Raw genomic sequence first — 27,215 nt, forward strand, 5'->3', positions numbered from 1 at the left:
TGAGTTTTTAAAAACATTTAAATAGAAAGACATTGACATCACAGCCAGTTTGTGGATTAATCTATAGTTTGCCACTCTAGTTTGACGCAATGAGGACCAATCTAGACATAACATTAAATCACAATATCTGGCCCTGTTGTTGTTTTTCAAAATGGTAACAGCTGTGGGGAATGTTCAGGATCCGAACCCTAGCAAGGATGGAGGAAGGCTTTAACTTTGTACCCTCACTGTTGTTGCCACCCAGACTAGGAACTCCTACAGCTATCATTTGCCTCAAAATGGAGGCTGGGATCATTGGCATCTGGGAGAGGCTTCTCTCTCAGAACAAAATGGCAGCCATGGAAGGGCTCATTAGGAGGGAAAGACTAAGGTCCCAGCTAGTTAGTCTCTTAGTCCCGTTATCATCCAGAAGAATTCATGTATCACCTCCCCTATTTTCATTGTTTGGTCACCACAGGCAGAATAAACTAGAAGCCAAGAGGAGCAGGAGGAGGCGGAGGAGGAGGAGGCGGAAGAAGAAGAAGAAGAAGAAGAAGAAGAAGAAGAAGAAATATATATATATATTACACCCATGCCGCATTAATCAGGATATCAGTCACTGTTTCCCACTCAATTTCCCCACAAAAATGATGCACTTGCATGTTCCCCATTGACTTTGGGATCTATTTTCTGGACTTAGCTCTTTCATAATAAACATCATCATAATTTTGTTACTTTACATCCTTTATCTGCTTAATAAAAATGGGTAGCCCGCAAAACTTGGTAATAATCTCTAGTGATCTAAGTATTAGATTAAAATATATTAAGATATGTGTCACTTTTAGGTCTTTGTAAAACTAAATATTTGAGATTTTTGCTGTTCCATATCATATCAGAAAGCATTCTCTCATAACTTAAAAGGAAATGTTCTGGAATAACTTTGGAGCATCTTCCATTGCAAACAAATACCTGAGTAAAATGAAATTCTTCATATTAGTCACTAATTCAAACCAGGAGTGTTGTATAATACAACCTATGATAATAAATTAGATCCTATTGATTTAACTGACCTGGTCTCCCCATTCATTGATCATAGGCATATTCACATCTTCAGTTAATGCTGTCATTTCCTTTCCTGCAGGTGGGCCATATGTTGTGCCCATGCGCTTATCCACGTAACTTTCTATTGTGCACTGTAAGAAAAAAATATGCATAATTTGCCAAAAACATTACACTCTTCAGAATTGATATCTAAACTACTTGAGATGGCATCTAGATCAGGTCTTAGAAATGGCAGTTATGTGCTTTACATACAGTCTACTTGGGACAATTAATATTAAAAAATGTAAAGGCAAATGCAGATAATATGCACAAAGAGGGTTTTTTTAATACTTATCCTGTTCTTCCTCTGAGGAATGCCATACATAAGGCTCTGAGGCTTGTCTTACCCAAGCAGTTAAGAGGGTCAGATCTGCCTAGCTTAAAAAACAATCATATCAAGGCAATCTTTGGGCCACTCCAGTGAGGGGTGCTGCATCCGAGTTTACAGTGAAACTTCTCATTTAAAAATTCATGGTGCATTTAATACCTCCCTTTCAATATCTCCTGTTATTTATATTTAAAGTATTTATATGCATAGTTTCCTAGCTCATTTTTTTAAAATTTCTATACCACCAATTAACTCACAGTGGTTTACAACATAACATTATGTCCTTGACGTAACACCTTCCTGGACTGTTTCACTGCCCAGATAATGTATATGAAGCAATTGGCACACATGCAAATGTTTGTCTGGCTGTCTGCTTGTCTGTCCAGAACAGACACTCACATGCTTTTTAATAATTAAAAGCATCAATCGGGGGGGGGGGGGGGGCTGATCACCAGTGATTTCATCTATTTCATCACGCGCAAACAAGTTGGAACCCTTTGGAGGGAAAAGCCAATTTTAAAAATGCAATTGATGTATTCTGTGACCTGTCAGATTAAAGAACTCAGTTAATTTGTCACCTGCTTTTTAACTACTGACTAAATTGATCAGTTAAGTAAGAATTCTGTTACTAAAAACTCCACAGAGGCACCTTTTACAGTTATTGGAGAGTATAAAACCATGTTACCACTCCTAATTAGGAGGAAACTTTTCTTTTCCCTTCTCTATTCCATGTGTACACTAGAACCAAGATGTTCTCAGAAAATAAAGTGCTTCTGACAAGCAGCCCTACCAATTATTATTTACTCAGAAGTAAGTTTGTTGGGTTCAGTGAGGCTGACTTCCTAATCAGTGTATTTTAGAATCAAAGAAGAAGTGGACATTAAATGAGGCGCAATCTTACAATGTTTAAACTTTCTTTTAAATATCCACAGGGGATCTCGATCAGAACTGAGTGCAGAGACAGGCACTAGTGCTTTTCCTACATGGCTCCAGATCAGACCTCCAAAGTTGCTCTTTGTCCCTGGAAGGAAGCTGCAATTCACACCCATATTTGCTTCCCTCCTGGGGCAAGTAACAATTTTGGGAGCTCAGTCTGGATCAGCACAGAGGAAAAGGTTTAACCTCTCCCTCCCCACCCAGTTCCAATATGGATCACCACCCCAGTTGAGTTTTTAAAAACATTTAAATAGAAAGACATTGACATCACAGCCAGTTTGTGGATTAATCTATAGTTTGCCACTCTAGTTTGACGCAATGAGGACCAATCTAGACATAACATTAAATCACAATATCTGGCCCTGTTGTTGTTTTTCAAAATGGTAACAGCTGTGGGGAATGTTCAGGATCCGAACCCTAGCAAGGATGGAGGAAGGCTTTAACTTTGTACCCTCACTGTTGTTGCCACCCAGACTAGGAACTCCTACAGCTATCATTTGCCTCAAAATGGAGGCTGGGATCATTGGCATCTGGGAGAGGCTTCTCTCTCAGAACAAAATGGCAGCCATGGAAGGGCTCATTAGGAGGGAAAGACTAAGGTCCCAGCTAGTTAGTCTCTTAGTCCCGTTATCATCCAGAAGAATTCATGCATCACATCCCCTATTTTCATTGTTTGGTCACCACAGGCAGAATAAACTAGAAGACAAGAGGAGGAGGAGGAGGAGGAGGAGGAGGAGGAGGAGGAAGAAGAAGAAGAAGAAGAAGAAGAAGAAGAAGAAGAAGAAGAAGAAGAAGAAGAAGAAGAAGAAGAAGAAAACATATATATTACACCCATGCTGCATTAATCAGGATATCAGTCACTGTTTCCCACTCAGTTTCCCCACAAAAATGATACACTTGCATGTTCCCCATTGACTTTGGGATCTATTTTCTGGACTTAGCTCTTTCATAATAAACATCATCATAATTTTGTTACTTTACATCCTTTATCTGCTTAATAAAAATGGGTAGCCCGCAAAACTTGGTAATAATCTCTAGTGATCTAAGTATTAGATTAAAATATATTAAGATATGTGTTACTTTTAGGTCTTTGTAAAACTAAATATTTGAGATTTTTGCTGTTCCATATCATATCAGAAAGCATTCTCTCATAACTTAAAAGGAAATGTTCTGGAATAACTTTGGAGCATCTTCCATTGCAAACAAATACCTGAGTAAAATGACATTCTTCATATTAGCCACTAATTCAAACCAGGAGTGTTGTATAATACAACCTATGATAATAAATTAGATCCTATTGATTTAACTGACCTGGTCTCGCCATTCATTGATTATAGGCATATTCACATCATCAGTAAATACTGTCATTTCCTTTCCTGCAGGTGGGCCATATGTTGTGCCCATGCGCTTATCCACGTAACCCTCTATTGTGCGCTGTAAGAAAAAAATATGCATAATTTGCCAAAAACATTACACTCTTCAGAATTGATATCTAAACTACTTGAGATGGCATCTAGATCAGGTCTTAGAAATGACAGTTATGTGCTTTACATACAGTCTACTTGGGACAATTAATATTAAAAAATGTAAAGGCAAATGCAGATAATATGCACAACGAGGGTTTTTAAAATACTTATCCTGTTCTTCCTCTGAGGAATGCCATACATAAGGCTCTGAGGCTTGTCTTACCCAAGCAGTTAAGAGGGTCAGATCTGCCTAGCTTAAAAAACAATCATATCAAGGCAATCTTTGGGCCACTCCAGTGAGGGGTGCTGCATCCGAGTTTACAGCGAAACTTCTCATTTAAAAATTCATGGTGCATTTAATACCTCCCTTTCAATATCTCCTGTTATTTATATTTAAAGTATTTATATGCATAGTTTCCTAGCTCATTTTTTTAAAATTTCTATACCACCAATTAACTCACAGTTGTTTAAAACATAACATTATGTCCTTGACGTAACACCTTCCTGGACTGTTTCACTGCCCAGATAATGTATATGAAGCAATTGGCACACATGCAAATGTTTGTCTGGCTGTCTGGCTGTCTGTCCAGAACAGACACTCACATGCTTTTTTATAATTAAAAGCATCAATCAGTTCCCAACACTGATATGCAGGGCAGTGGGGGGGAGGGGGGCTGATCCCACACTGGGATCATCAGAGGTAAAGAGCAGGTTTAGCCCCCTATCTCAGTGATGCTTCCACACATTATGTGACTCCCTGAGTGAGAGTCAGAGGGCCCTGGTGGGAATGAGAAACTGAGAGGGGCCGTTCTGAGCTGGCATCTCTGAATAACCAACTTAGCAGCCAATGAATGGGAGGCTAGGGAAGATGCCATTCCCACCTGGGCTATGGTACCTGAAGGAGAAAGGGGCCAGTGTTCCCTCTAAGGCATGTGCATGTGCCTGTGTCCACAAGTTTTTTGATGTCTGCTCAGTTAATTTTAGATCCTGCTCAGGTTGAATCAGGAAGGCCCCATTCTGAATGCATGTGCACACACTCTGCCTTGATACTCCTGCCCAGAACAAAACTCATTCCACACACAGATGGGGGGAAACAATTAGAGAGAACACTGAAATGGGCTTTTATAATTCTAATCAAAAATCTGTTTCAAGATACCCTGTTCAAAGTTCTTTGAACAGTTCAAAGTTCAACTGTCTCAACAGTTGTGTCCAATCAGCAACTTCAAATATAGCAAGGAGGGTAGCCTGAGAAAAGAGGAAATAAAACGAACTGCCATTAGGATGTTTCTAGACACTATGGGAGAAAGGGAGAGTGAAGAATCAGTGTTACCAAGCAAATAATGTGCTAATCAAGGGTCTTTCAAATGGCATATGCCACAAGAATGCAGTTGGGACTTTCCACTGCTTTGCTGAACAATCAAAAGTCACTAAGGAAAATGCGGAACATAACCTTTAACTTGAAGCCTAAATTCTTTACTCATTAGTATTAAGTAAAAAAAATGATTGGAAAAAAATATTTGGGGCTTTCTTGGGTAATGGGTGAAGCAACTGACTTTGGTAAGCATTAAAAAAGTTGTCCTAGTAAGAACTAATCAGCCTACTTTCCTTTCACTGTTTCTACATCTGGACTAAATTTGGTGCAAACCAAGGGCCACAAGTTAGATATCTTGCACCTCAAATGTTCATGTGTCCACCATCTTGAATCAAGGTGGATTACGTCATCACAAACAACATCACTGAGGTGTCCCCTGTGTGTCATTCACTACAACTGTACCTAATTTGGTTCAAATCAGCTAGACAGTCCACAGGTTAGCCCACTTGCACCTCTGCCATCTTGGATTGGGGTAGATGACATCACCACAAACTACAGCATTGTGTCCCTATGTGTCCCTACAGTAGCAGCAAATTTTATTCAAATCAGTTAAGCGGTTCATAAGCTAGCCTACTTGCACCTCACAAGTTTATGCATCCACCATCTTGAATCAGTGTGGATGACATCATAATCAACTATGCCATTGAGGTGTCCCTGTGTGTCACTCACTGTAACTGTACCCAGTTTGGTTCAAATGGGGTAGGGAGCACACAAATTGGCCCATTTGTGCCTCAGAGGTTCACATGGCCACCATTTTGAGTTGGAGTGGATGGCATCATCATACACCATGCCATTAGGGCATCCCTATGTGTCCCTACAGCAACTGTGGTTCAAATTGGTTATGCAGTTCACAAGTTAGGCCACTTGCACCTCAAAAGTTTACGCGCCTGCCATCTTGGACCAGGATGGATTGCATCATCACAACCTATGCCACTGAAGTGTCCCTACAACTGTACCCCGTTTCATTCATATTGGTCCAGGCGTTGCGAAGTTGATGGGGCGGCGGGGCCAGGGACACATATACAGAATGCCAGGTGATCTCATAAGCCTATTGGAAAGTAGGCTAAAAACCCTTATCTCATCAGGTCAGCAGTCAGGAAAAACCTACATCTATTTTAGCAAACTTGTCAGCAGTCATCAAACACCCACAATACATTTTAACTGACAGTGTGAACATCAGATAGGTGGTCGTTTCCAATCTGTAATAGCCTCTCACAAAGCAAAAAGCAAATTAAGACCTTCTCCTGAGAAATTAAGACCTTCCTTTGAGAAAAAGGCTATACAAGTTTGAACCATGGTGTTGGTAATTGGCATTATATTCTGTCACTACACCAGGTCGTCACATTGGGTTATCAGATACACATCGGGTTTCCAGTTCAGGGTTTGACCATCCCATACCAGTATTATTTTTTCTGAGTTGCTGGGCTTTGATTTGCAGACTACCTGGACTGGTGAGATATATAATAAATTCTAAACTTTTCTCTTTTGAGTGTGCGCTTCATTTTCTGAGCAGTGAGCAAACAGCTAAACACAAACCTGAGTCCCATAGCTAAGTTCTGGCCAAGTAAGGCTAACAGGAAATATGGAGCACAACAAATTCCAACATACCCCAGTTACTGTCATACTTGGGATCAATGGTCAGGGCCTGGCCTCATCTCCTCCATATCCCCCCTTTAAGAAGCTGAAGGAGAAAGTTGGGGAAAGTTAAAGTGGGGGGAGGGGAGTGAGCTACACCCTCTAGCAGGAGACAGCCAAGCAGTGCTGTGGAAGTGGACAGAGGCTTCCTGGGCCCAGTGGAAACAAGTGCTGCTCACTGTAGTCCAGATACCTGACAAGCAATAAGGGATGAGATGAGATGCCATGAGGAAACAAGCCAATGGACATCTGCTTAGGAGGGAGACGGCCAGTGGGCACTCTAACTGCTGTCTCTACCCCATCTAATAAAGACCCTTTGAACATACAACTGGCTACTGGACTCTGATTCATGGACATACTCCACCCCCCCAGGGATCTTTGACATGAAGCCACCCCCCTGGAGGGAGGGGCCAACACATCCTGGAGGGAGGGGCCAACACAATTTATCCCGTATAGCTGAACAGTTGCCTCTCACTCCTATGGGGCAAAAATAAAGTACCGCACTCAGGACAGTGCTGAGGTGACAACAAAAGTTGCCCTTCATCCTTTGTGCTGTGTAACCTGGCCTTTTACAGCAGTGATGATGCAGATGAGCACACTGCACCTCCATTCCAAAGATCTTTCCAAAAATATAAATCTTCCTTCCAGGCATGTCTGCCCATTTTTATGAAAGACATATTTCTAGATAGTATGCATATGTAAAAAACTAAGGGATGGCTTACACATACCTAACTAGATCTCATCATTTAACAAACCAACCAAATGTGTGACTTTTTCTCTGTTGAAAAGTATTGTGTTTGGGTGGACACTAATGGGTGACATTCTGTGAGGATTAATCTCTGGTGGTTCAATCATATGCGCAAATCATTGATGCTACAGTCAGAAAATGATGAACATGCACATGTGAACCAGCCATGTGTGCAAGCATATTGAGCTGGAGATAAGGCCAACTCTTCAAAGAGTAAGAGGCTGCAAGTGTAGCATGTGTGTTCAGCTTAGAGTGTCTGAAACACTTCAGTCCAGTTTTTATGGCTTATATCTAATGCACTTTGTTAAAAAGTCTTCCAAAATATTTTAACGGGAACTTGATGAGACTTCTTGGCAGCTGCAGACATTTTGCTAAGCCTCACGTGTGCTCTAAGAAAATTATCAGCAAAGTAGAAACATCCCAGGAACTGTCAGAACATGGCAACAATCAGAATACCTGGAAAATACTTAAGTATTAGGAATTGGCTGAAATTTTTCATCTTCAAGTGGTATGAACAAGGTAAAAACGATGCAAGAGAATTTTTGCCCAAAATACCAAAGAAAATATATTATGAAAATATGTACTCTTGAAATTTAACAAAATGGTTTTTCACAGTATCTTTCTGGCATGTTCTCAATGTACCAAAAGGCTAGCTATACTTTCAATTTAGAGAAAGAGAATTCTAAATACTACCTGAAACATGAAAGGGGTTGTTGCCAATGAAAAGTTCAGACTCTTGGCCATGTGGCTTTCAGGATTATATTTTGACATATGCCCTTTGATGATGACAGTTCTATCAGTCCCCTGTTCACCAATTGGCAGCACTGCCTGAAGATGAGAAGAGAATTCAAATGAGTTTGGGGAGCTGAGAGCCAAGGGTATTGGCAAAAGCTCAAATTTCAAAATTATTCATTTCAAGAAATAAAGATGAAGTCAAGATGGAGCTTTCATGAGAAATACACCATCACTTGCAGCATACTACTTATTTATTTTGGTTATGCCCATACATAATCAACATAGAGCTATTTCTGTCAGCGGCACCTATATTTTAATGTACTACAGGATTTTGTGATCATGTTTTCTCTAGTAGTGACTTGCTAAGCTACCCTCATGTTAGGACAGACAAGAGAGTCCAAAGGGTCTCTGGCTTCTCTCAGCAGTTACTCTGCTCCTGAGAGGAGGAGGCGGCAGGCAGAATGGTCTAGGCCTGGGCTGTCAAACTCAAGCCTTCCAGCTGTTGTTGGCCTGCAGCTCCCATCATCCCCAATCACAATGGGCAGTAGCCAGGGATAATGGGAGTTGTAGGATGATGACAACAACTGGAGGTTGCAGTTTGACAGTCCTGGTTTAGGCAAAAAGAGGAATGGGTCCTAGGCAGGGTGACGACAGTAGGCCAAGGAAAGTAGGGGAACCAAGGAAAGAGGATTGTCTTGTCCAGATGAAAGAAGATGAGAAACGGTTATGGTAGAAGTCCAAATGGAATTAAAAAATGGGAGAGAGGCACGGTATATAGCAGTGCTCAAGGTGGTTTACAATCAAAAGAGTTCTAATAAAAATACAGTAAGATACAGTCTAAAGCCAGCAGCAAAGAAAAGCAAAATGGCTTGAGAGAACACGATTCAGCAATCAACTAAGCCCAAACTCTCATTTAATAAAATAGCAACAAGAGGAGAGTGTGCATATGTAACGGTGTTGGTACACATTCTTTCCTCCAAATTCTTAGTCTCTCCCTCCCTTCTTCATTTCCCCATTGTCCATTTTAGATTGTAATCTTCCTGGGAGCAAAGATCTGTCCATCTTGCTTAAATAATTCTGTATGGCATCATGTACACTGATGGGACAGTATAAATAATTAGTAATAATACAAATCATAATATTGCCAAGAGCTGCAGAACCTCATACCAGTCATATATCTTTTTGGTGCATGCCTCTATCAATATTTGAAAAAGCCACACTATAGCATTTGCACAACCAAGTACCTGGGATATTTGGTCACACAAGGTAACCAGACAGCTGATATATCGGCAGGAGGAAACAGCTTTCGCTTCTAACACACAACAGCAACTTTCCAGGATACTTATTTTTGAAAGAGCTGATGTAATACAATGGACAATGCTACATTTGGATCTGAAAGGCCATCATTCAAATCTCTGCTGACTATAAAGCTCACTTTGTTGCTGTGAGCTAACTCACAACCTTACAACCCAAGCCTAACCTAACTCACAAGCTTAGTAAAAGGGTAAAAGGGATAACAGCTATAAGGCACTATGAACAATAAGAATAAGAAAATAAAATGCATACAGTGTTTACAAAATGAAATTCCCTGGCTCTTTTGTTCCTCCTCTCTACAAAGGAAGTAAATATGTCAGCATAAATGGTTAGAATATTACCTTGCATTGCTTTGCCATAGTTTGGATAAGGAAGTCAGTTCTCACATTGTCAACATTTGGTACCAAGATGGATCCATACTCCAGAGTGCTGTTGGCAGGACACACATATTCTTCAACGCAGGTATTCCAGTGCATCCATTTGCCTAGCCAGAAGAGAATGCAATGAACATCCCTTCAATGAGTCTTGTATTTAAAATTAGAGATATTTTTGGAGTTAGACCAAAAGGAGGTAATCAAGGAGAACCAATCGGATGGATTTAAAAAAAAAAAAACCCTCTTCCCATATGAATAAACTAAAGCAAGGAAGTAACTGAAACCTTTAATAACAGTCATGGAGGATTTAAAATATAGAGCAGCTGTCTCATCATTCTAATCTTACATGTTGAGGACATTCATAAGTCATGGGGACCAAAATGACAGCACAGCTTGGCAAAAGCATATGATAAAAACACTGGCATGACTTACTTTGTCATCTCAACAAAGTGCCTTGGAACTGAAAGAATAAAGATTAGAGGGGAGAAAAGGTGGAAAACTACATAGACTTTTCAAATACTGAAGATTCTTGAACTCAATGTGAGAGAAAGCCATCAATGAGCAAAACACAGCTGGAGATATATGATAATCAGCTGTGATCTTCAGCAAACTTTATAACCCATTTACTCATTTTTATCATTTGAAGGTGGCAATTAGCTACACCTAGCAACTTATCAGTGGTTCACTAACCATCATTGGTAACATAGTAGTCAAACATAGTATCTTCACATGCTTCTGTAATATTAGGAAGATCAAGTTTTATAGTGTCATGATGACGAAGCCAATGTTCCATCTTGCAGCGGTCTTCTAATTCCATCACTGCTCCAACACTCCACATCAGGGAGAAGACGTACAGTCTTTCCAAGTACACTGCTGTTATTTCTCCTCCCTGCTCCTGGTTGGGAAAATGTCATTACTTTGAGTTATTTAGCTGATAAGAGCTTAGAAACATTTGGAAGGCAAAACGTCTACAGGAGTCCATGGTAAGGCATAGTAAAATTGTTTATATCAACACAGATTAGCCAAGATCTCAAATGAATTGCATGTCCACCCCCAAAATAATTTTCTCAAAATTATCCAGCAGTCTTGGGCAGTATCTGACATGTAGCAGTGAACAGTAGACAAGATTTGGTAGCCAGCATTCAGTAAACCCCAACATTTGACAGTATCTGACGTGTAGTTGTCATTATTTGAGAGATGACATGCATTAGATGTCAATGTTAGAAGATATAAAATATGCTGCACCTTTGACAGCACCAGACATGGGGCATACAGTATTTGACAAGATCGGAAAGTTTACTTGCAGCAGCATTTGGTACATTTCATTCATTCAGCAAATATAAACAGGAAGGTTTCACATTCTGATGTCAGATGTTAATGCTTGGATTCATTTGTAGAATTTTGTGAAGAAATCATTTTGAATTTGTAAACTGAATTTCAAAAAAGGGGAGCTACATTCGCTTGTTGTAGCAAAAAAATGGAGGGGGAGAGATTTGTGGCTAATAGAGAAATCTATTACTCTTAGAGACAAATCATTATTTGCAACATCAACTTCTCACAAGAGCTATTTTCACCATTGGTCATAAGAGCACTGTGCTTGACACATTCTTCAGTTACTGGCAATCAAGCATTGTTTTTGATGGTGAGAACGGGAATAGGTCCAATGGCTCTGCTAACGCTATCCTATGGTCAAATATATGGAACAGATACAGACCCATAGATCCCTATCAGCTGGATCATGAACACACCAATAAATTCACATCGGCCCACATCTCCCAGAAGAGAAGTCTACATCTTAAAAGCATAAATCGTTTACCTTACAAGGGATCAGGCCCTGCAGTATATTAATGCTCTGCATTATCACAAAGGCCTCCAGCATCTTCATCTTTGCCTCCAAAGACTGGATGCTGTAGCAGTACAAATCTGGGAAAGATGCCGTATACAACTGACGCAAAATCTCAGCTTCCTGTGGAGAACGCTTCTTCAAAAAGCCCTGTTATAACCGGGATAGAACCAATAAATGATTTTTCAAAATGTGAAATTAATTTACAATATCCATTTCTACTGCACTGAACACTCAAGTTGTGATTTTGATGGGATACACATTTTCCCAAAAAGGAAAGTCGATTGTGATAATGTTGTTGCTCTTTTTGATTCTACAAATCAAGGAAAAATAGGTTGCTTATCAGTAACAGGTGATCTTTGTGGTGATCCATGTTCACTCACAGTGCACAGTGAGCCACACGGAATAATTCAAAGCTCCTTAAGGTGCTCTTCAGCTCCACCAAATTGCTTGCGTGATGCAGCTGTTATTTTTGGCAGAAGAGTGCCTTTCTCCTCTGTTCCTGATCATCCAGTCCAGTGAGGGAAGAAGAATGTCCCTAGAAGGAGTCAAGTAAGACACTATATCTGTGGAGGGATCCTAGCAGCGGAGTAGGCCTGGAAGGTGTTGAGAGTGAACACGGATCACCAGAAAGATCACCTTTTACAGGTAAGCAACCTGTCCATCTTTGTGATGATCCATGTTCCCACCAGACCTGGGTGGTTAACAAGCTCACCAGGATGGAGGTGGAAGCCAGGATACTGTTAGAGGGCTTTTTTGAGAATTGCCTGATCAAAGTTGGCCTCTACTGCCAAATGGATGTCCACAGCATAGTGCTTAACAAATGGCAGGTCTGAAGACATGTGAGCTGTCAACGTGGCCATGGCTGCAGTAAAATGTGCTCTGATCTTCAAGGGGCGTTTACCCCTTCTTGGTTGTAGCACAAGATAGGTTCATAAGCAAGATGAGAAGTAAAATCTCCAGACTATAGCATCCAGTTTCCTGCCCTCTTTATCTACTGGGGCAGAATGTGCCCTTCCTGACTTGCTACTAAATCGCACAATTCACCACCAGGGAGTTGGGTGTGTGTGCGCGCTTAAACAGGAAAGCGCAAGAGTCTTCCTGGATCCAATATAAACTTCCAAGCCTCTTGGATGTGGTAGTAGGGCAGACGGGGCATCCCAGAAGACTTTAGCCAAACTAGCAAGGACTGGGAGCATAAGTAAAGCTGCAGGCTGAGCAGCTGACGTACTGGACATAAAATCATTTCACTTCAGGGGTTGGTGCCTTCAATTCTAGGTTCAACGTCTTTCTGTCCCCTGAAGATGGTAGGACCTTGTCTCTTCTGTAGGTGAGCTCAACAATAGATTGGTTACAGTCTCATTTGGAGAAGGATACAAAGGGTTTTCAGTATGAACAGTCTCTCCTTCAGATGAGAGGCTGAGTTGTATTGTCTGTCGGAAAGATCCTCTTGTGGTGACTTTTCTGAAGTCAGGTGAACTATGTGCACATCAGGATCTGTCAGGTGGGTAGGAACAGGAGATATTTATTTTCCCTTACCCAGTGGAGCTGAAGGCATTTGGGGGCACTTAAAAGGAGCTGCAGGAACAGGTGAAGAAACAGGAACAGGTGAAGAAGAGTCCTGAGCTTTTACAGGAGTAGAATCCAGGGCACCCTTAACTTCCATAGTCTATATTCACTGAAATAATAAGGCAAAGCAGGTGAAGGCGATCTTGAGTCTCGACATCTACTGCCATAGGCTTCTTGAATGTTGAGTCCCCATGCTCTCTGTGAGAAGGGGCTTGAGAAGTAAATGTGGTGGCTGTTGCCAAAGTCACCTTTGGTTCCAAAGGGCAATGGTCAGCAGATCCCAAAGTCACTCTCGGTCCCAACGAGCGGCTGTCAGTCAACATCAAAGCCAGCAACGTCGAGAGGCCTGGATAGTTCAGTACAGGAGTGGTAGTTGAAATACAGTCTTGTAGAGGGCCGCCCTCAAGCAAAGTTCACAGCTTTTCCTCGGCCTTGAAAAGGTCAAACAAATTTTACAGGCGTTTACATTGTGTGCCTCACCCAAATTAAACACTTGTGTTTATCCAACCAAGGTAGAGTACACCCACAGGAGGTACACTTCTTAAGATTTTTTACTGTCCATTCAAGCTACCAAAAAGGGGCAAGATGAAAGAGAGAAACCATAAAACAAACCATAGCCAAAGCCAAATATCACTGGAGAGACAAATCCTGAGGAAAATTTGTAGTCAAGTAAACAGTCCGAGTCAAACTGAAAACCAAGACTAAAAAGATTAACAAATGAGGAGAGCAGAGCAGATCCTTCCCAATGCAAGCAGTATGGTGGTCGAGAAGGAACTGAGAAGAAAGGCACTCTTCCACCAAAAATAACGGTCACGTGACACGTGCAATTCAGCAGAACTGAAAAGCACCTCAAGGAGCTTTGTATTCTTCCACGAGGCTCACTGTGCAGGCACAGAACCCAGGTTGTGAGGGAACATGGATCACCACAAAGATCAGATGCTTGCCATATAGTAAGAATTACAGTTGTGCCTGCTTCTTTTCTCCAACTGTGGGAACTGGAGACATGATCTTAGCAAACCGGGTCTGCAAGATGCTCCCAGTCTGTGCTAGTCCATACAGTTAATCAAGATTAGCCCAGGCTCTGTAGACCATATAACTGGCTTCCTGGAACAATAAGAGTGTCCTGGAAGAAAAGGGTCGCCTATCAATCTTTAGGCATGACACACCATTCCTAGGATATAGCTCAATTCTGGGTTCACATGGAGGACATGAAAAGCTGTCGGGAAGGGCTTGGATGATAAGTCCTAAGCAATTGCAGTTTTCTGATTAGAAACACATTCATAGTTTCACATCTTCACCATCTCCATCCTTGTCCCAATTCCAGGTGGCTGAGAAAGACTTACAGTGGAGCAGTTCAGATGGTACTCTTCTCCTCCTGAACTGACACACACAATTAAGAAGAAAACACACAGGGTGTGCCCATCCTGACATATTTCCTGGACATTCTGACATCCTCCCATTCTTTTATCATGTGTGAGTGTATCCATTACCTGATGGTGAACTCAACAAGGACTTCACCTAGACCTCTGTGAAAAAGCTGCTCCAGTGTTCAAATGGGGATAATTTCTATCCTCTAGGCACCAGGAAGCAGAGGAGGCCACTGCCATCACACTGCAAGTGCACAGTTGTTAAATAGACTATCACCCCTGATGATGTCAGCAGGCTGACAGGGCAATTGTCCAGTCAGAAATGACATGCTTGCATGGCACAGCACCACCTACCTCCTCTACAGCTGCCTCCTTCTGCCCAAAGGTAATCATGGTTATTCCCATCCCCCTCCTATCACCACAAAGGGGCAGACAATGGTTTCACCTAGCAAACTGCCTCACTGGAGTCATCACTTCAGTGATGACTCCACCAAAGTCATCAAAGGTCATTGCCAGCACCCTGAAATGGGCTTGGAAAGCTAATCAGAAGCCAGTGGAGGAAAGGAGCAGGAATACATGCAATACATCATTTGAATAAGTGATGTATATGTGTAAATTATGATATTTAAACATCCTTGTCAAATGCTATATAAGTCCATTCTTCACCAGATCAAGTTTCCAAAGTGCCTTCAAGGGCAGTCCCACACACAACACATGACAGTAATCCAACTTGTATGTTACTAGAATATGCATTATGGTGTTCATATCTCTACCAATGAGAAATCAGGAAACAGTGGTGGTAAGGCGTCTTGTGTGATTCAAAACTTCATTGTGTTAAACATTAAGATGGAAGCTGAACAGTTCAGCAGGCTGATAAGACCACTTAAGACTTAATAGGATAAAAGATTTCTCATACATATCGGCCAACTAAATGTATGTTCAGAGTATGTAATAGTTATATAGATGCATCAATATTTTAATGGTCCGCAGGTTACTGATTGAGATTTGAACTCAAGTAAACATTTATACCTCAAGAACAGGGCTCCAACTGAGAGCCGAGGAACTCATAAACACCATGCCATTTCTTGATACAGTAGCTGGAGAGGCATTGTCAATATTATGAGGCTCAAAAACAATTTTACAGTTTGGTGCCATAGGGATTCGATTCACCATTAGCTAGTGTTAATGTTTTGTTATCATCCAGCACTGAATTCAGGTTCTCAATCCAAATTGCATCAACAGGACCATCAAGAACTATCCAGATGTGTTCTCCTATAGCCCAAAGGGTGAAAAAAACATTCTATGTAAACATATTATTTTAAAACACATCAAATGAGTTCAAACACGTTTTCCTATTTTTGTCCTGATATCCTTTTTTTTTTTTTTTTAAGTTCTGCATGACTAGTGGAGAACACTTGGGAAAAAATGTACTTTTAAAAAGTATTATTTAAAAAGCTAAATGCCACCTGCCAGTTTTCTCATCCCAAACAAAAAAACCTTACTTTGACAAGAGGGCAGGGCCACCAGTGACAGGTAGCCCTCTCTAGAGGTAGGAAAGGTCAAAAAAGCATCTCCTTAACTGGAAATGAGATGCAGCTTTTCTTTTGCTTCCCAAATGGATTCAGCAAGCAGAGAAAAGTATAATCCAGGCTAAAACCCAGGCAGGAAATGATGTGATTTCCAGTTAAGGAAAATATGTCAATGCCTCTACTGACTCAAGGGAGCCCTCTTTGCCACGGATTATTCTTTCCCCTTTCTCAAAAGATCAAGCTTTTTATTTTTCTTTCTTTCTTTTTTGCGTGGGGAATGTATTAGCAGGAAGATGAAGCTAGAAGAGGGATCAAGTCCATTTTGAGTCAGGCCCAGATTTGAAGGGATCTAGTCCCAACTTGAAATAGAATGAGGCTTCTCAAAGTGGGGAAGTTTGTATTTTGAACTCTTTTAATAAGGAATTCGCCTCATCACTAAGCATGTCTAAGAAATTCAGACAGTGTGGGACAAAGGTGAGTGTATGTTGTTGAGAAACATTAATCGGCTTCCATTATAAGTACCTTTCTTAGCTCTCAATGTTTTCCTCCAAAGAGTAGAGAAAATCCCATCTGTCCAATCATTGATTGCGACGTCAAGGCGTCCAAACATCTGAGGTGCGGTGATGGCCTTGGGATTCATTCTCATTTCACGGTGGGGCTGCCCACAGTCTGCAGAAGTCAAAATTTAAAATATCAATTACAATTATTTCAAACGCCACAGCATGACATTGCACTAACGCTTCCATCTTCAACAACAGAATTTGACAGTCCCATTAAGTTCAATAGAATGGAAATATTAAACTTATAAATATACAAATAGAATAAAATCCATGATAAATTAAACATGAGAAAGGCTGAAGTTAGCGAAATGTGTATACAATGTTTTCGTTTTTGAGATATAACAGTGGTCACTATCAGGTCCTTTGCCTAAAGTTTGATCAGTGCTTTGCAAGTTGCTTTACACGCAATCATAATAGTAAGTTTAGTAGTCAGCAACAACAGTTTAGCAGTCAGGCTTGCCCTTCACCTCATGCTTAAGGGAGCTCTCCACCATTTTGAAAATATTTAGCATACCTCTATACATTGATATTAAACCTTCACTTTTCAACATAGAGATACTGATAAACATTTTTTTAAAACCTGCTTTAGGGATTTGAGCAGTGGGGAGAAGAGGTACATTGATGATGCCAAGACAGACAATGCAGTTTTCCAGGTGAGTAGACAGAGGTCACATGTAGCCAATGGTTCAAATGGTTTGCCTACTAATTGAGTGAGTACCAAAGGGAGGGTCCATGGGGGTGGGGGAAGAAGTGGCACGTCTGGGTACAGACTGAGTAAGCCTTTGAGGAATCTTTTACTTATTGGATTTGTAAAGGGGGATTCTCTACCCAGTAGTGTAACTTTTGCTGATATTGCTGCCAAATGTACTCAAAGCAAAGACATGGGGAGTCCAGCGGATTTCAAGTGGAGGAGGTAGTCAAGCAGGAAAGAAATAGTTGTCCTGTAAGGATCAATGTTCTTGGGTTTGGCAAATTCTGAGAAACGCCTCCATTTTCGTTCATAAGTTTGTCACGTAGAAAGATCAGACATCATAGGGAATTGTCGAACATCATAGGGGATCGACTCAAAGCGGACACTAGAACCTTGGAGTGGCCCTGTATGTGAATGGCTGAAAGTTCCACGTTGCGTGCAATTGCCCAATGTAAGATCTGGAGGAGCCTGTCCCTCCCTCTCTGTTCAGGCAGGCCTTGACAGTCATATTGTCTGTGTGGACTTGAACACGATAGCCCCGAAGAAAGGGCAGGAAGCTCCTCAGGCTCTGAAGACTGCGAGGAGCTTTAAACAGTTAATGTGATGCCCAGCTTCCCAGGGCGACCAGTGCCTATTGATTCGATAGTCTAAAACATGAGCTCCCCAACCAAATTCCAAGGCATCCGTCTTGAGAACAATTAGAGGCCTCTCTGAAGTGAAAGGAAGGCCCACCTCCAGGTGGTGTCGGGACATCCACCAGTAAAAGGATTCCCTCACCCATAGCAGTAGACAGAGGTGCTTTCTTTGTCTGTCTAACTGTGGACTGAAGTGGTCCGGGAACCAGTGTTACAACACCTTCATGTGGAGTCTCGTATGTGGGACGGCTGAGGTGGTGGAGGCCATAAGCCCTACCATTCATTGCACAGTGTGTATGTTCTGCGGCAGCTGAGCTGAAAGGCATCTGGCCAGATGAATTATGGCCTGAACTCTGTTCTGGGAGGAATACTTGCATTGCCACGGAGTCCAAGATTACACCCACAAATGGAATAACTCTCGTTGTAGTCAAATGATACCTTTTGACGTTTACTTGCAGGCCTAGGTGTTGCAGTAGAGAAATGGTGTCTTTCACCTGATGTTGAAGTAGTTGCAGTGATGAAGCTGTCAGCAGCAAGTCATTGAGAAATGGAAAAATTGTGACATTTTGTTGATGGAGATAGGTGACGACTACTGCCATACACTTTGTGTAGACTCTTGGGGCCATTGAGAGGTCTAATGGAAGTGCCATGAACTGAAATCTGTGGGGCCCTACCTGGAAGCGTAGGAAGCGACAGTGTTGTGGTCAGATGGTTATGTAGTAAAAGGTGTCTTTTAGGTCAATGGCTGCAAACCACACACCTGGAGACAAGAGGAGCACTATTTCTGGGATGGTCACCCAAGAGGAATCTGGTGTACTTCATGAAGCAGTTCCGGTCCCAGAGATCTAAGATGAGATGTAGGCCCCAATCCAGCTTTGGGACTTCAAAGAAGGGAGTAAAAGCCCCTGCGTGGGTGGTCTGACTCTATTGCATCCCTCTGTAGTAATGCTTCTATCATCTGCAGGAGTTGTGGTATCATTAGGGTACAGAGACCTGGGTGGGGAGAAGGTCTTTGAATGAATTCTATTATGTATCCAATCATAATGATGGTTAAGACCCACTGATAGTTTGTCAGAGAGCCCCAAGTTTCCAAGAAGGGCCGGAGGTGAGTTGTACAAGTGCGTATCAGGGAGCCACTGTCACTTGTTAAAGTGGACTGCTTAGACCTTTGTTGTTGAGGCTTCAGAGAGGAGTAAGACCCAGGCTTGTGAAAGGACCCTTGGTGACTGGACCAAAAAGTAGATTCATAAGAGGATGCCGGAGTTGAGGGATTAAGTCATGAGTGCTGTGGGAGACCCCACTTGCTTGATCTGTAGGGTCTTAGTTGAGAAGAGGATGAATAACTCTTAGACTGGGCAGTGCTGTGCAGTTTATGAAGCCACTCCATGGTGTCATCAATCTTGGTCCCAAACAGGGCTTCCCCTTCGAATGGGAGGTCCTCTATGCAAGTGCGTGCTTCGAATGTAAGCCCCAAAGAACAGAGCCAGGCATGATGGTGCAGCCCAATAGAGGATGCCATGACATGGGCAGCACAATCCACCTGCTGGCGATAAGAATGTACTTGTTGTTTTCCAAGGCTTAGCCCTTCCTTTCGTATGGTGTTGGCCAGGTCTCTCTGATCCTGGGATAACTGATCCAGAAATTGGGTCATTTTGTCCCACAGAAAGTGGTTATATCTGCCCATGCAGGCTTGGTAGTTGACTAGCTTTAGTTGGAGAGTTGAGGTGGAGTATTGGTGCCTACCAATAGAGGCCAACTTTCTGCCTTGTCAATCAGCGCCATTAGAGCCCTATTCCTGGACCTTGTCTGTGCCATTTCCACCATGATTGAGTTTGGTATCGGATGTTTCTAGAGGAAGCCACAATTATCCAGTTAGACCCTATACAGGGCTTCAATTCACTTTGATTTAGGCTGCGTGGAGGAGGGCTTGAGCCAATAACTGTGCGCTATGTCTGGTACAGGTTTAAAAATCGGCAGTGCCACCGGTGCATTGGTCGAGGACTAAATGATGCCAAATATAGGGTCATCCGGAGGTTTCAGAGTTGCCTGAAGCCCTAGCAAAGTCGCCATATGTTGCACCCGTTCCATGTGGGATGGAAAATCTTCAGATGGAGAGTCTGGCTTGGCATCTCCAAAGGCGTCCAAATGGGACGTGTGGTCCAAGAATTCAGAGCCCTCCAAATCTTCCCCAGGAGACTCCTCTGGGCAGTCCATTTTGGGGGGTTCCTCCTGCACCTGAGGCATCACCAGTTAGGATAGGGTGATAAGAGGTAGTGCAGGGTCCTGGGGCACTGCAATCTTCTGGTGGTCAGTTGGAGTAGAGTGGCATGGGCGTTGTTCCACAGCTCTCCTATCCTCAGGAGTCTTGGACCTGGAACGTTGCGCCTGGGTCCTGGAGAAGGAACGGTACCAAGAGTGATGCTCGTTGGAAGTCTTTGCGGAGACCAATCTCACCGTCAGTACCATGGATGAGCAGGGGACCTTGAATAGCTCTCACTTCTGTCTCGATGGTATCGAGAGGAGGGCGGGGGCACCTAACACATGGATAGGAGCTGTAGTCTTCCCAGTGCTCCCAGGCATACTCATGGGGAAGACGACATCTGTGGGCAGGGTACTCTTCATAGTAGAAGGGGCTCTCATAATAACCCTCTTGGATATCCGGGTTGTCTCTCTCATCCTGCCAAGGGGGAGAGGCCATCAGGAGTCTAGGCTTCGGTACTGAAGATACAGCTGCCGGTCTCAGTACTGTGATGGACACCTGGCCGTGAGGAGTTGGCATTTCAGGGTGGAGTGGTGTTAAGGAGCCCGCTGCTTCCTGCAAAGTTTCCGCCTGTAGCGGTGGAGTCACGGGGGGGAGCAGTCGGATGTTTTGGGGATCAGCAGAAACATCTGTGACACTGAAGATGTCAGCGGTGCATCTTGTGCTAGGAGTTTGGTGTTCTTTTCTTCTTCTTTTTGAGCGCCAAGACAGAAAACGCCTTGCACTTTGCAATCAAAGGTGGTTGAATCTTCGGTATGGAGGTGGAGGCGGTCGAGGAAGAGGAAGCCAATGGGTCTGGCTTGAGGGATTTGTGGCTTTTCAGTGCCATCTCCAGGGGCCAAAGCAGTAGAGGATGGGTCCAAACTGAGGCGCTGCTATACCCAGGGCCGAGGCAACTATACTGAAAGGTTGCTGCAAAGCAGACAATGCTCATTCCCACAAAATAGCTATGAGGTGTTGAGCGCAGTTTTTTTCACGCCTGTTTTCCAAACTGGAGGCTAAAAGTGCAGGAGTCAACCCCATGTCCTTCTCCCAGGCAAACAAGGCAACAGAAATGGCCATTAGTAGATGGCAGCTTTGTCCAACAACCAGAGCAACGTTTGAAAGTAACTTTTTATTTTATTTTCTTCTCCATACACCAACCAACAAATACGTTTTCTTAGGGAAAGAGGCAAGCAGAGGAAAGGGAAGCAAACCATATGAGAATATAAAAGTCTCCCTTTTTTATGGTGGGGGGGGGCAGCTACAAAAAGGAAATAGGCAAAACAGGAAAGGTTGGAAGGAACTACAATAGATAGGCAAGCTAGAATAAACTTGAAAATAGTAATAAGAGAAGGAATTTCTCACAGGGAGTAACGAGGATCAGTAATGGAAGGAACCTCGAGCCAGAGCTGCAAATGCAGCAGCGGACAATGACAAACTGAGGGAAGGAGGGCATGATGTCACCAGAGGGGGAGGAGCTCCTGCCAAAAAGCTAGAACTGAAGAGAGCTTCCGAATGGTCTTCTATGCATGCATGAAGCCCATCACAGTGTGAACAACAGAGACCACGATGATGAACTGGTAGTTCAAGCCCAGTCGTTATTAAGTCAGCAGCAAGGTCGCCACAGCCTAAGGGAGACTCAAATAATGGGCTGCTCTTCTCCATGGCTAGTGGACAATGACCACAGGAGGAGAAAAGCAGGAGAAAGAGGGCAGAAGTGTAGAAGACATTCAAGTGACCACAAAGAAAAGAGATAAATTCAGACAAGTCACTAAAAAAAAGATGTCTAAATTGCGACTATGCTGAGATGTTCTGAAAGTCTATGTGCATATATGTTCAAATGGAAGGGAGTCAAGAGGGGAAGAAAAAATCCTCCAGGCACTGACGCTGAGGTGGGTGTTTCCTATACTGCTAGTTACATTTTAGACTGCTCTCCTGATTTCCACTACCACCCCATTTTCTCTTTTTATCTTGCTGGCTTTTCTCACAAACTATGTTTATAGACCAAATTCTCCTTTGGGGAAGGGGAGATGAATTGAAGAAAAAAACAACTTTCCCAGCAATTAGCATTACACATATTTTTACTGATCACCCCAGCTATCCACAGAGGAGGCTGGGCATGGGCGGAACTGGGGGGGGGGCCACACCAGTTCCTGCCACCCCCACCCCACTGCCCACCTGCCCAGGCCCAGGGCCCCTCAGCTACTTGCCATCCTGCTTGCCTTGCCCTCCGGCTCCGGCCTAGGATCGGCCGAGGATCTGAGGCCTGCAAACTGCAGAGCTCTTCTCTCCCCGCCTCTCAGCTGATCAGCGGGTGGGCGGGCCTTCCAGAGAGGCCACCATGTAGGCCTCCCAGAAGCCTGAACTCCGCAGGCCCCAAGGAAGCCAGGAAGAAGAAGGCGGGCCGAGTTCTCTGCAGCAGCAGCAGCAGACCCTCTGCCCATCCAGCACAGCTTTTGCAAGGTAGACTGTGAATTCCTTTTTGTGGTTACCCCCCCCCCCCAGATATATAGGGATCTGCTTGCCACAGGGCTTTGATATTGGGGCGGGGGGAGACTGAGAAGTCTCTGGATATTTAATTTAAAACAGATTGAAAAATGTGCTGGCTTTAAAAACAAAACCTTTCTTAAAAGGCCTATAAGTGGCTTGTTTCATGGCAGAAAATTACAAAAACTTCTGGAAGTGAACAATATTATATTTATTTATTCATTCATTCATTCATTTATAAATGCACTTATGTTCAAGTTGTTTTGCAACCCAGAAGGTCTGAGTGAGAAATGTGAAGCACGTGTTGTGATTTTATTTTATTTTATTTTTCTTGTGTGTGAACTGCTCCCTAATAACACGCAGGGACTTCAGGGTAAATCTAGCCAACATGTGAATGCAGCACCTCCATTCCAGAGGAATGCTCCATGTGAAAAACCTCCTGGAATCAAACTTTACTGAATTTGTTCAAGAATTCTGAGAAAACAAACATAGGCTCACCCTGCATGGTTGAAAGTTTCCTTTGCTAATCTGCAGCGAGGGGCCCATTTTAATAATTAGTGTTTCTAGTGTGTTCTAGGCATTAAAAGTAGCACAAATAATGTATATCGCTATATATTGTGAAGTGTGCGTGTGTGTATTCAGTGAAATGTATTTCCAGGCAGCATACTTATTTTGAAATATGAGACTTAAATCCTTGGTGGCCTGGGTTGTGTGGAGGCCCTGGACTTTGAGGGGCTGGGGGCCCATTTTAAAATCTTGTCTCTGGGCCCATACCAACCTTGCTATACACCCAGCGGTCACTACACATGGGTTTCTGCACAACACCTGCACAGAAGAAACTTCCATGTAGAAAATGTGTCTCTTGTAAATTGACCCTGAAATTTCCATCCATGACTGGGATATCTGAGAGTTAGAGTCAATGATAAAAGAACAGCACACTGCTTGTGACAGGAAGGGGCAAATTACAATGATTTCTTAGTCTGGCAGGGGCTGGTTTTGGCCCTGGCAGAACTTGGCTGTCTGCTCCTGTTGCAAATTCCTCTGTCTAGTGTGGCAAACTAATGTATCCTCCTCCCTCCTGGTGTCAAAGTAAACACTAGTTTGGTGAATGCACATATACCCCATCATGAGCCAACAGTCATCACAAGACAAAGGCTGGCAGGAATCATTCACTGGTTTATAGATCCGCCCACCCACCCCCCAACTTCTTCTTCCCCTATTTTGCTAGTGGCTATTTGGGCAGGTGATCCTCTAGGTCCAGGACAAAGTCATGTTTTTTAAAAAGATGAGATGAGACAGAGAAAATGACACTTGGAATCCTCACATAACTCCTGACTGTTGATCTAAGTCTTTTACAGAGATGGCTCATGTTTTCAGGTTTTGATCAACAACCATGCCTAGATGGTACAGTGTTCCTTTTTACAGGTGCTATTTTCCCTAGATACGCCTCTGAGGCTGGGGGGAAATTGTGCAGCAACAATACATTGCCAGCCAGTCCTCTGACACAACCTACCATCCTTGTTCTGAGTCTCTAACATGCATTCGAACCCAACCAACCTAGCTAGTCATTTGGATAGGATTCAATGCACCATTTCATTTAACATTCTCAGAGCATACCAAGGGTGCAACTTCTATTACCTTGGAAATTTGTCATTTCTTAAAAGTAACTGGAATTGATCCAACAAAAGAATTTGTATGCATTCTAATATTTCTGCCTGTCACCTACTGTAGTTATTGTTATCCTTCCCATACATTCCCTAGTTACTCTTGCAACCTTAGTAACGTTGATTGGTTTAGATCCTGCTGCTGTCATAATAATGGAGTTCTGACATCTTCTGACACAATGCCTAGAGTAACACCATAATTCTTCAAAGAAACCCCAATTTCAGCAGCAAGTCACCACAAAATTCCAAATGCCTATGAAATGGGCAAGATTAGACCATTTGGACAGCATTACGCCAAAAACATCATCTCAATGCTGACCTTTAACATTGTTCCTTCCTAACAAAATGTACCATTTTATTAACCCTGTGAAAAGGTTTTTTCATACCTGTCATAGCTTTCATAAGGGTGTGGATGCACGTTGTTTTTCCTGCCCCACTAGGACCTAGAGCCATCATGCCATGCCTCACTCTCTGTGTTTCAAACAGCTGAATAACTTTCAGTGTCCATGGTGGGTGATTAATCAAGCCAGTGTCTTCAACCTGTCATGAGCATCAACAACAACGCTATTTATCATTTCATCCACAAAGCTTGTTGACAAGTTCACACACAAACACACAATACCCTAATACTTTTATCCATTCCTTCATAGGTCCAGGATGGTGACTTAGCCAACCACTTCTAATCACGGTAAATGGGAAATCAGTAATGGCTATACAAAAGAAGCAAAAGATGAGGGGGGAAATGGTTCACAGGTGCAAAATAAATAAAAAAATTAAAAATCCAATTTGCATGTTTCAGACTTCACCCTTCTCAGAAATGTTTTTAAATAAATAAAACAAATATTTACATTTGGCTTTTGCGGGGGGGGGAGGGGGATTAATACCTGTTTTTTGTGAAGAAATACCTGGTAAGCGTCCTTCACAAAGTACCTGGCAAGCTTCCTTCACAATAACAGGATGACTGCTTCCATGGTTTGCCTGCCTGACAGTGCATAAAGGGAACTTCATTCCAGTTTGTCTTCTGGAAGTCCAGTCAAGCTGGCAAGAGAGGGATCAGTGTCAAGGGTGCTACTGCCCCACACTTTGTAAGAATGGCAAAGAGCAGAGGGCTTTGTAAGGATGGCAAAGAGCAGGTGAGCAGCAGTGGGGTCCCCCCCAATTTCTCTCCTAAAGGGGGGGGGCATTGTTTATGAAGTCTTGAACATGGGCCACTACAGAATTTCTTACACCATTGAAAATGACACATGAGAGGTCTTCTGGTCTCTGATGATGATCTGCTTTAACCCAGGCTGTATTACACATTTGAAATAATCATGTACTACTTTACACTTCAGTTAGAATGCTCTCTTTTGTGCACAAAGGTGTGTGCACATCAAGTACAGGTACTCCCCGACTTACAAACACTGGACTTACAAATTACCCATATTTACAGACAAAGCACTGTACCACATTAAATTAATGAAGTCCCCGACTTACAAATGCTAGTCCGCACATACAAGTGAGCCATCTCTCACAGGAATTATATGAGTTACAAGTTAGGAACATCCAACTGTTTTAAGGATTTCATTTTTAATCTGTTTTATGTTGTTGTAAACTGTCCAGAGACAGACGTTGGGGGCGGTCTACAAATTTAAAAAATCAACCAACCAAACAAACAAACTTACAAATGAACTTTTGAAACACAACCCATTTGTAAGTTGGGATTCCCTGAACTCAAATATGCAATCTTCCAGTTCAAATTGGTAAGAGTCTAAACAAGACTATACAACATGAATATGCATGTAGACTATTTTTATTCCGGAAATTTACCCATATTATAGGCAATGGACACCAACTAAAATTTTACTGGATTTTAAATATTTTATAAAGGAATATTTTTAAGACATACAATTGTACTATGGTTATTGGTTTTAACAGTTCTACTATTATAAGTCACTGAATACTTCTTAGTAGAAAGAAGACACTTGCATACATCTAGTTTCATCATTTAAAATATATTAGAGTACTTCAGAGTCATTTTAGGCTCCAATTCAGTGAATAACTACTGTCAGAGACCCACTGTGGTGACTGCCACTTAATTATGCGCTTCATGCCCTGATATAAAACAGGACATTTTGGCACCTGATTGTCCCAGTTACCCAAGAGAAACAGAAAATGCTACAAACAAGCAATTCAAATGCATGTCGCCTTTTCTATGTTCCAGCATAAAAAACTCTGGCTTTTGGAGTTCACAAGGAGTGTGGATTTTTGCCTAAATATAGCCTGCCTGGTACCAAAATGAAGAATCCCCTTTACTCTCTTATTGTATCGTAATACTTTTTTTTACAGAGCACCGATATATTGGTTTCACCAGAGGTGTATCTAGGGAAAATAGTGCCTAGGGCAAGCACTGAAATTGCACCCTTGTCCAAGCAGGAATGATGGGACTAGTAGTCAACAATATCTGGAAATCCCTGTAAAAAGGAACACTGTACCATCTAGGCATGGTTGTTGATCAAAACCTGAAAACACGAGCCATCTCTGTAAAAGACTTAGATCAACAGTCAGGAGTTATGTGAGGATTCCAAGTGTCATTTTCTCTGTTTCCTCTCATCTTTTTAAAAAACATGACTTTGTACTGGACCTAGAGGATCACCTGCC

General features: G+C 42.4%; 1 protein-coding gene across 7 annotated transcripts in view; it reads right to left on the minus strand.

Moving 5' to 3' along the window:
• Positions 1–27,215, minus strand: part of LOC128322103 (dynein axonemal heavy chain 5-like) — an 83,048-nt gene that overhangs the window by 47,585 nt on the left and 8,248 nt on the right. For 4 of the 7 annotated variants that reach the window (XM_053242838.1, XM_053242839.1, XM_053242837.1 and 1 more), the window contains exons 2-10: positions 24,962–25,115; positions 16,819–16,965; positions 15,797–16,039; positions 11,805–11,981; positions 10,679–10,883; positions 9,956–10,098; positions 8,259–8,393; positions 3,656–3,778; positions 1,050–1,172 (exon numbers count right to left, since the gene is read on the minus strand). In XM_053242838.1, coding sequence (XP_053098813.1) covers positions 1,050–1,172; positions 3,656–3,778; positions 8,259–8,393; positions 9,956–10,098; positions 10,679–10,883; positions 11,805–11,981; positions 15,797–15,940 — 1,050 coding nt within the window. In that variant the 5' untranslated portion in view covers positions 15,941–16,039; positions 16,819–16,965; positions 24,962–25,115. The remainder of the gene's footprint in view (positions 1–1,049; positions 1,173–3,655; positions 3,779–8,258; positions 8,394–9,955; positions 10,099–10,678; positions 10,884–11,804; positions 11,982–15,796; positions 16,040–16,818; positions 16,966–24,961; positions 25,116–27,215) is intronic. The other 3 variants (XM_053242840.1, XM_053242842.1, XM_053242843.1) reach the window with 3 other exon arrangements.

Source organism: Hemicordylus capensis, chromosome 4, assembly GCF_027244095.1.
Source record: "Hemicordylus capensis ecotype Gifberg chromosome 4, rHemCap1.1.pri, whole genome shotgun sequence".
Taxonomy (NCBI): Eukaryota; Metazoa; Chordata; class Lepidosauria; order Squamata; family Cordylidae; genus Hemicordylus; species Hemicordylus capensis.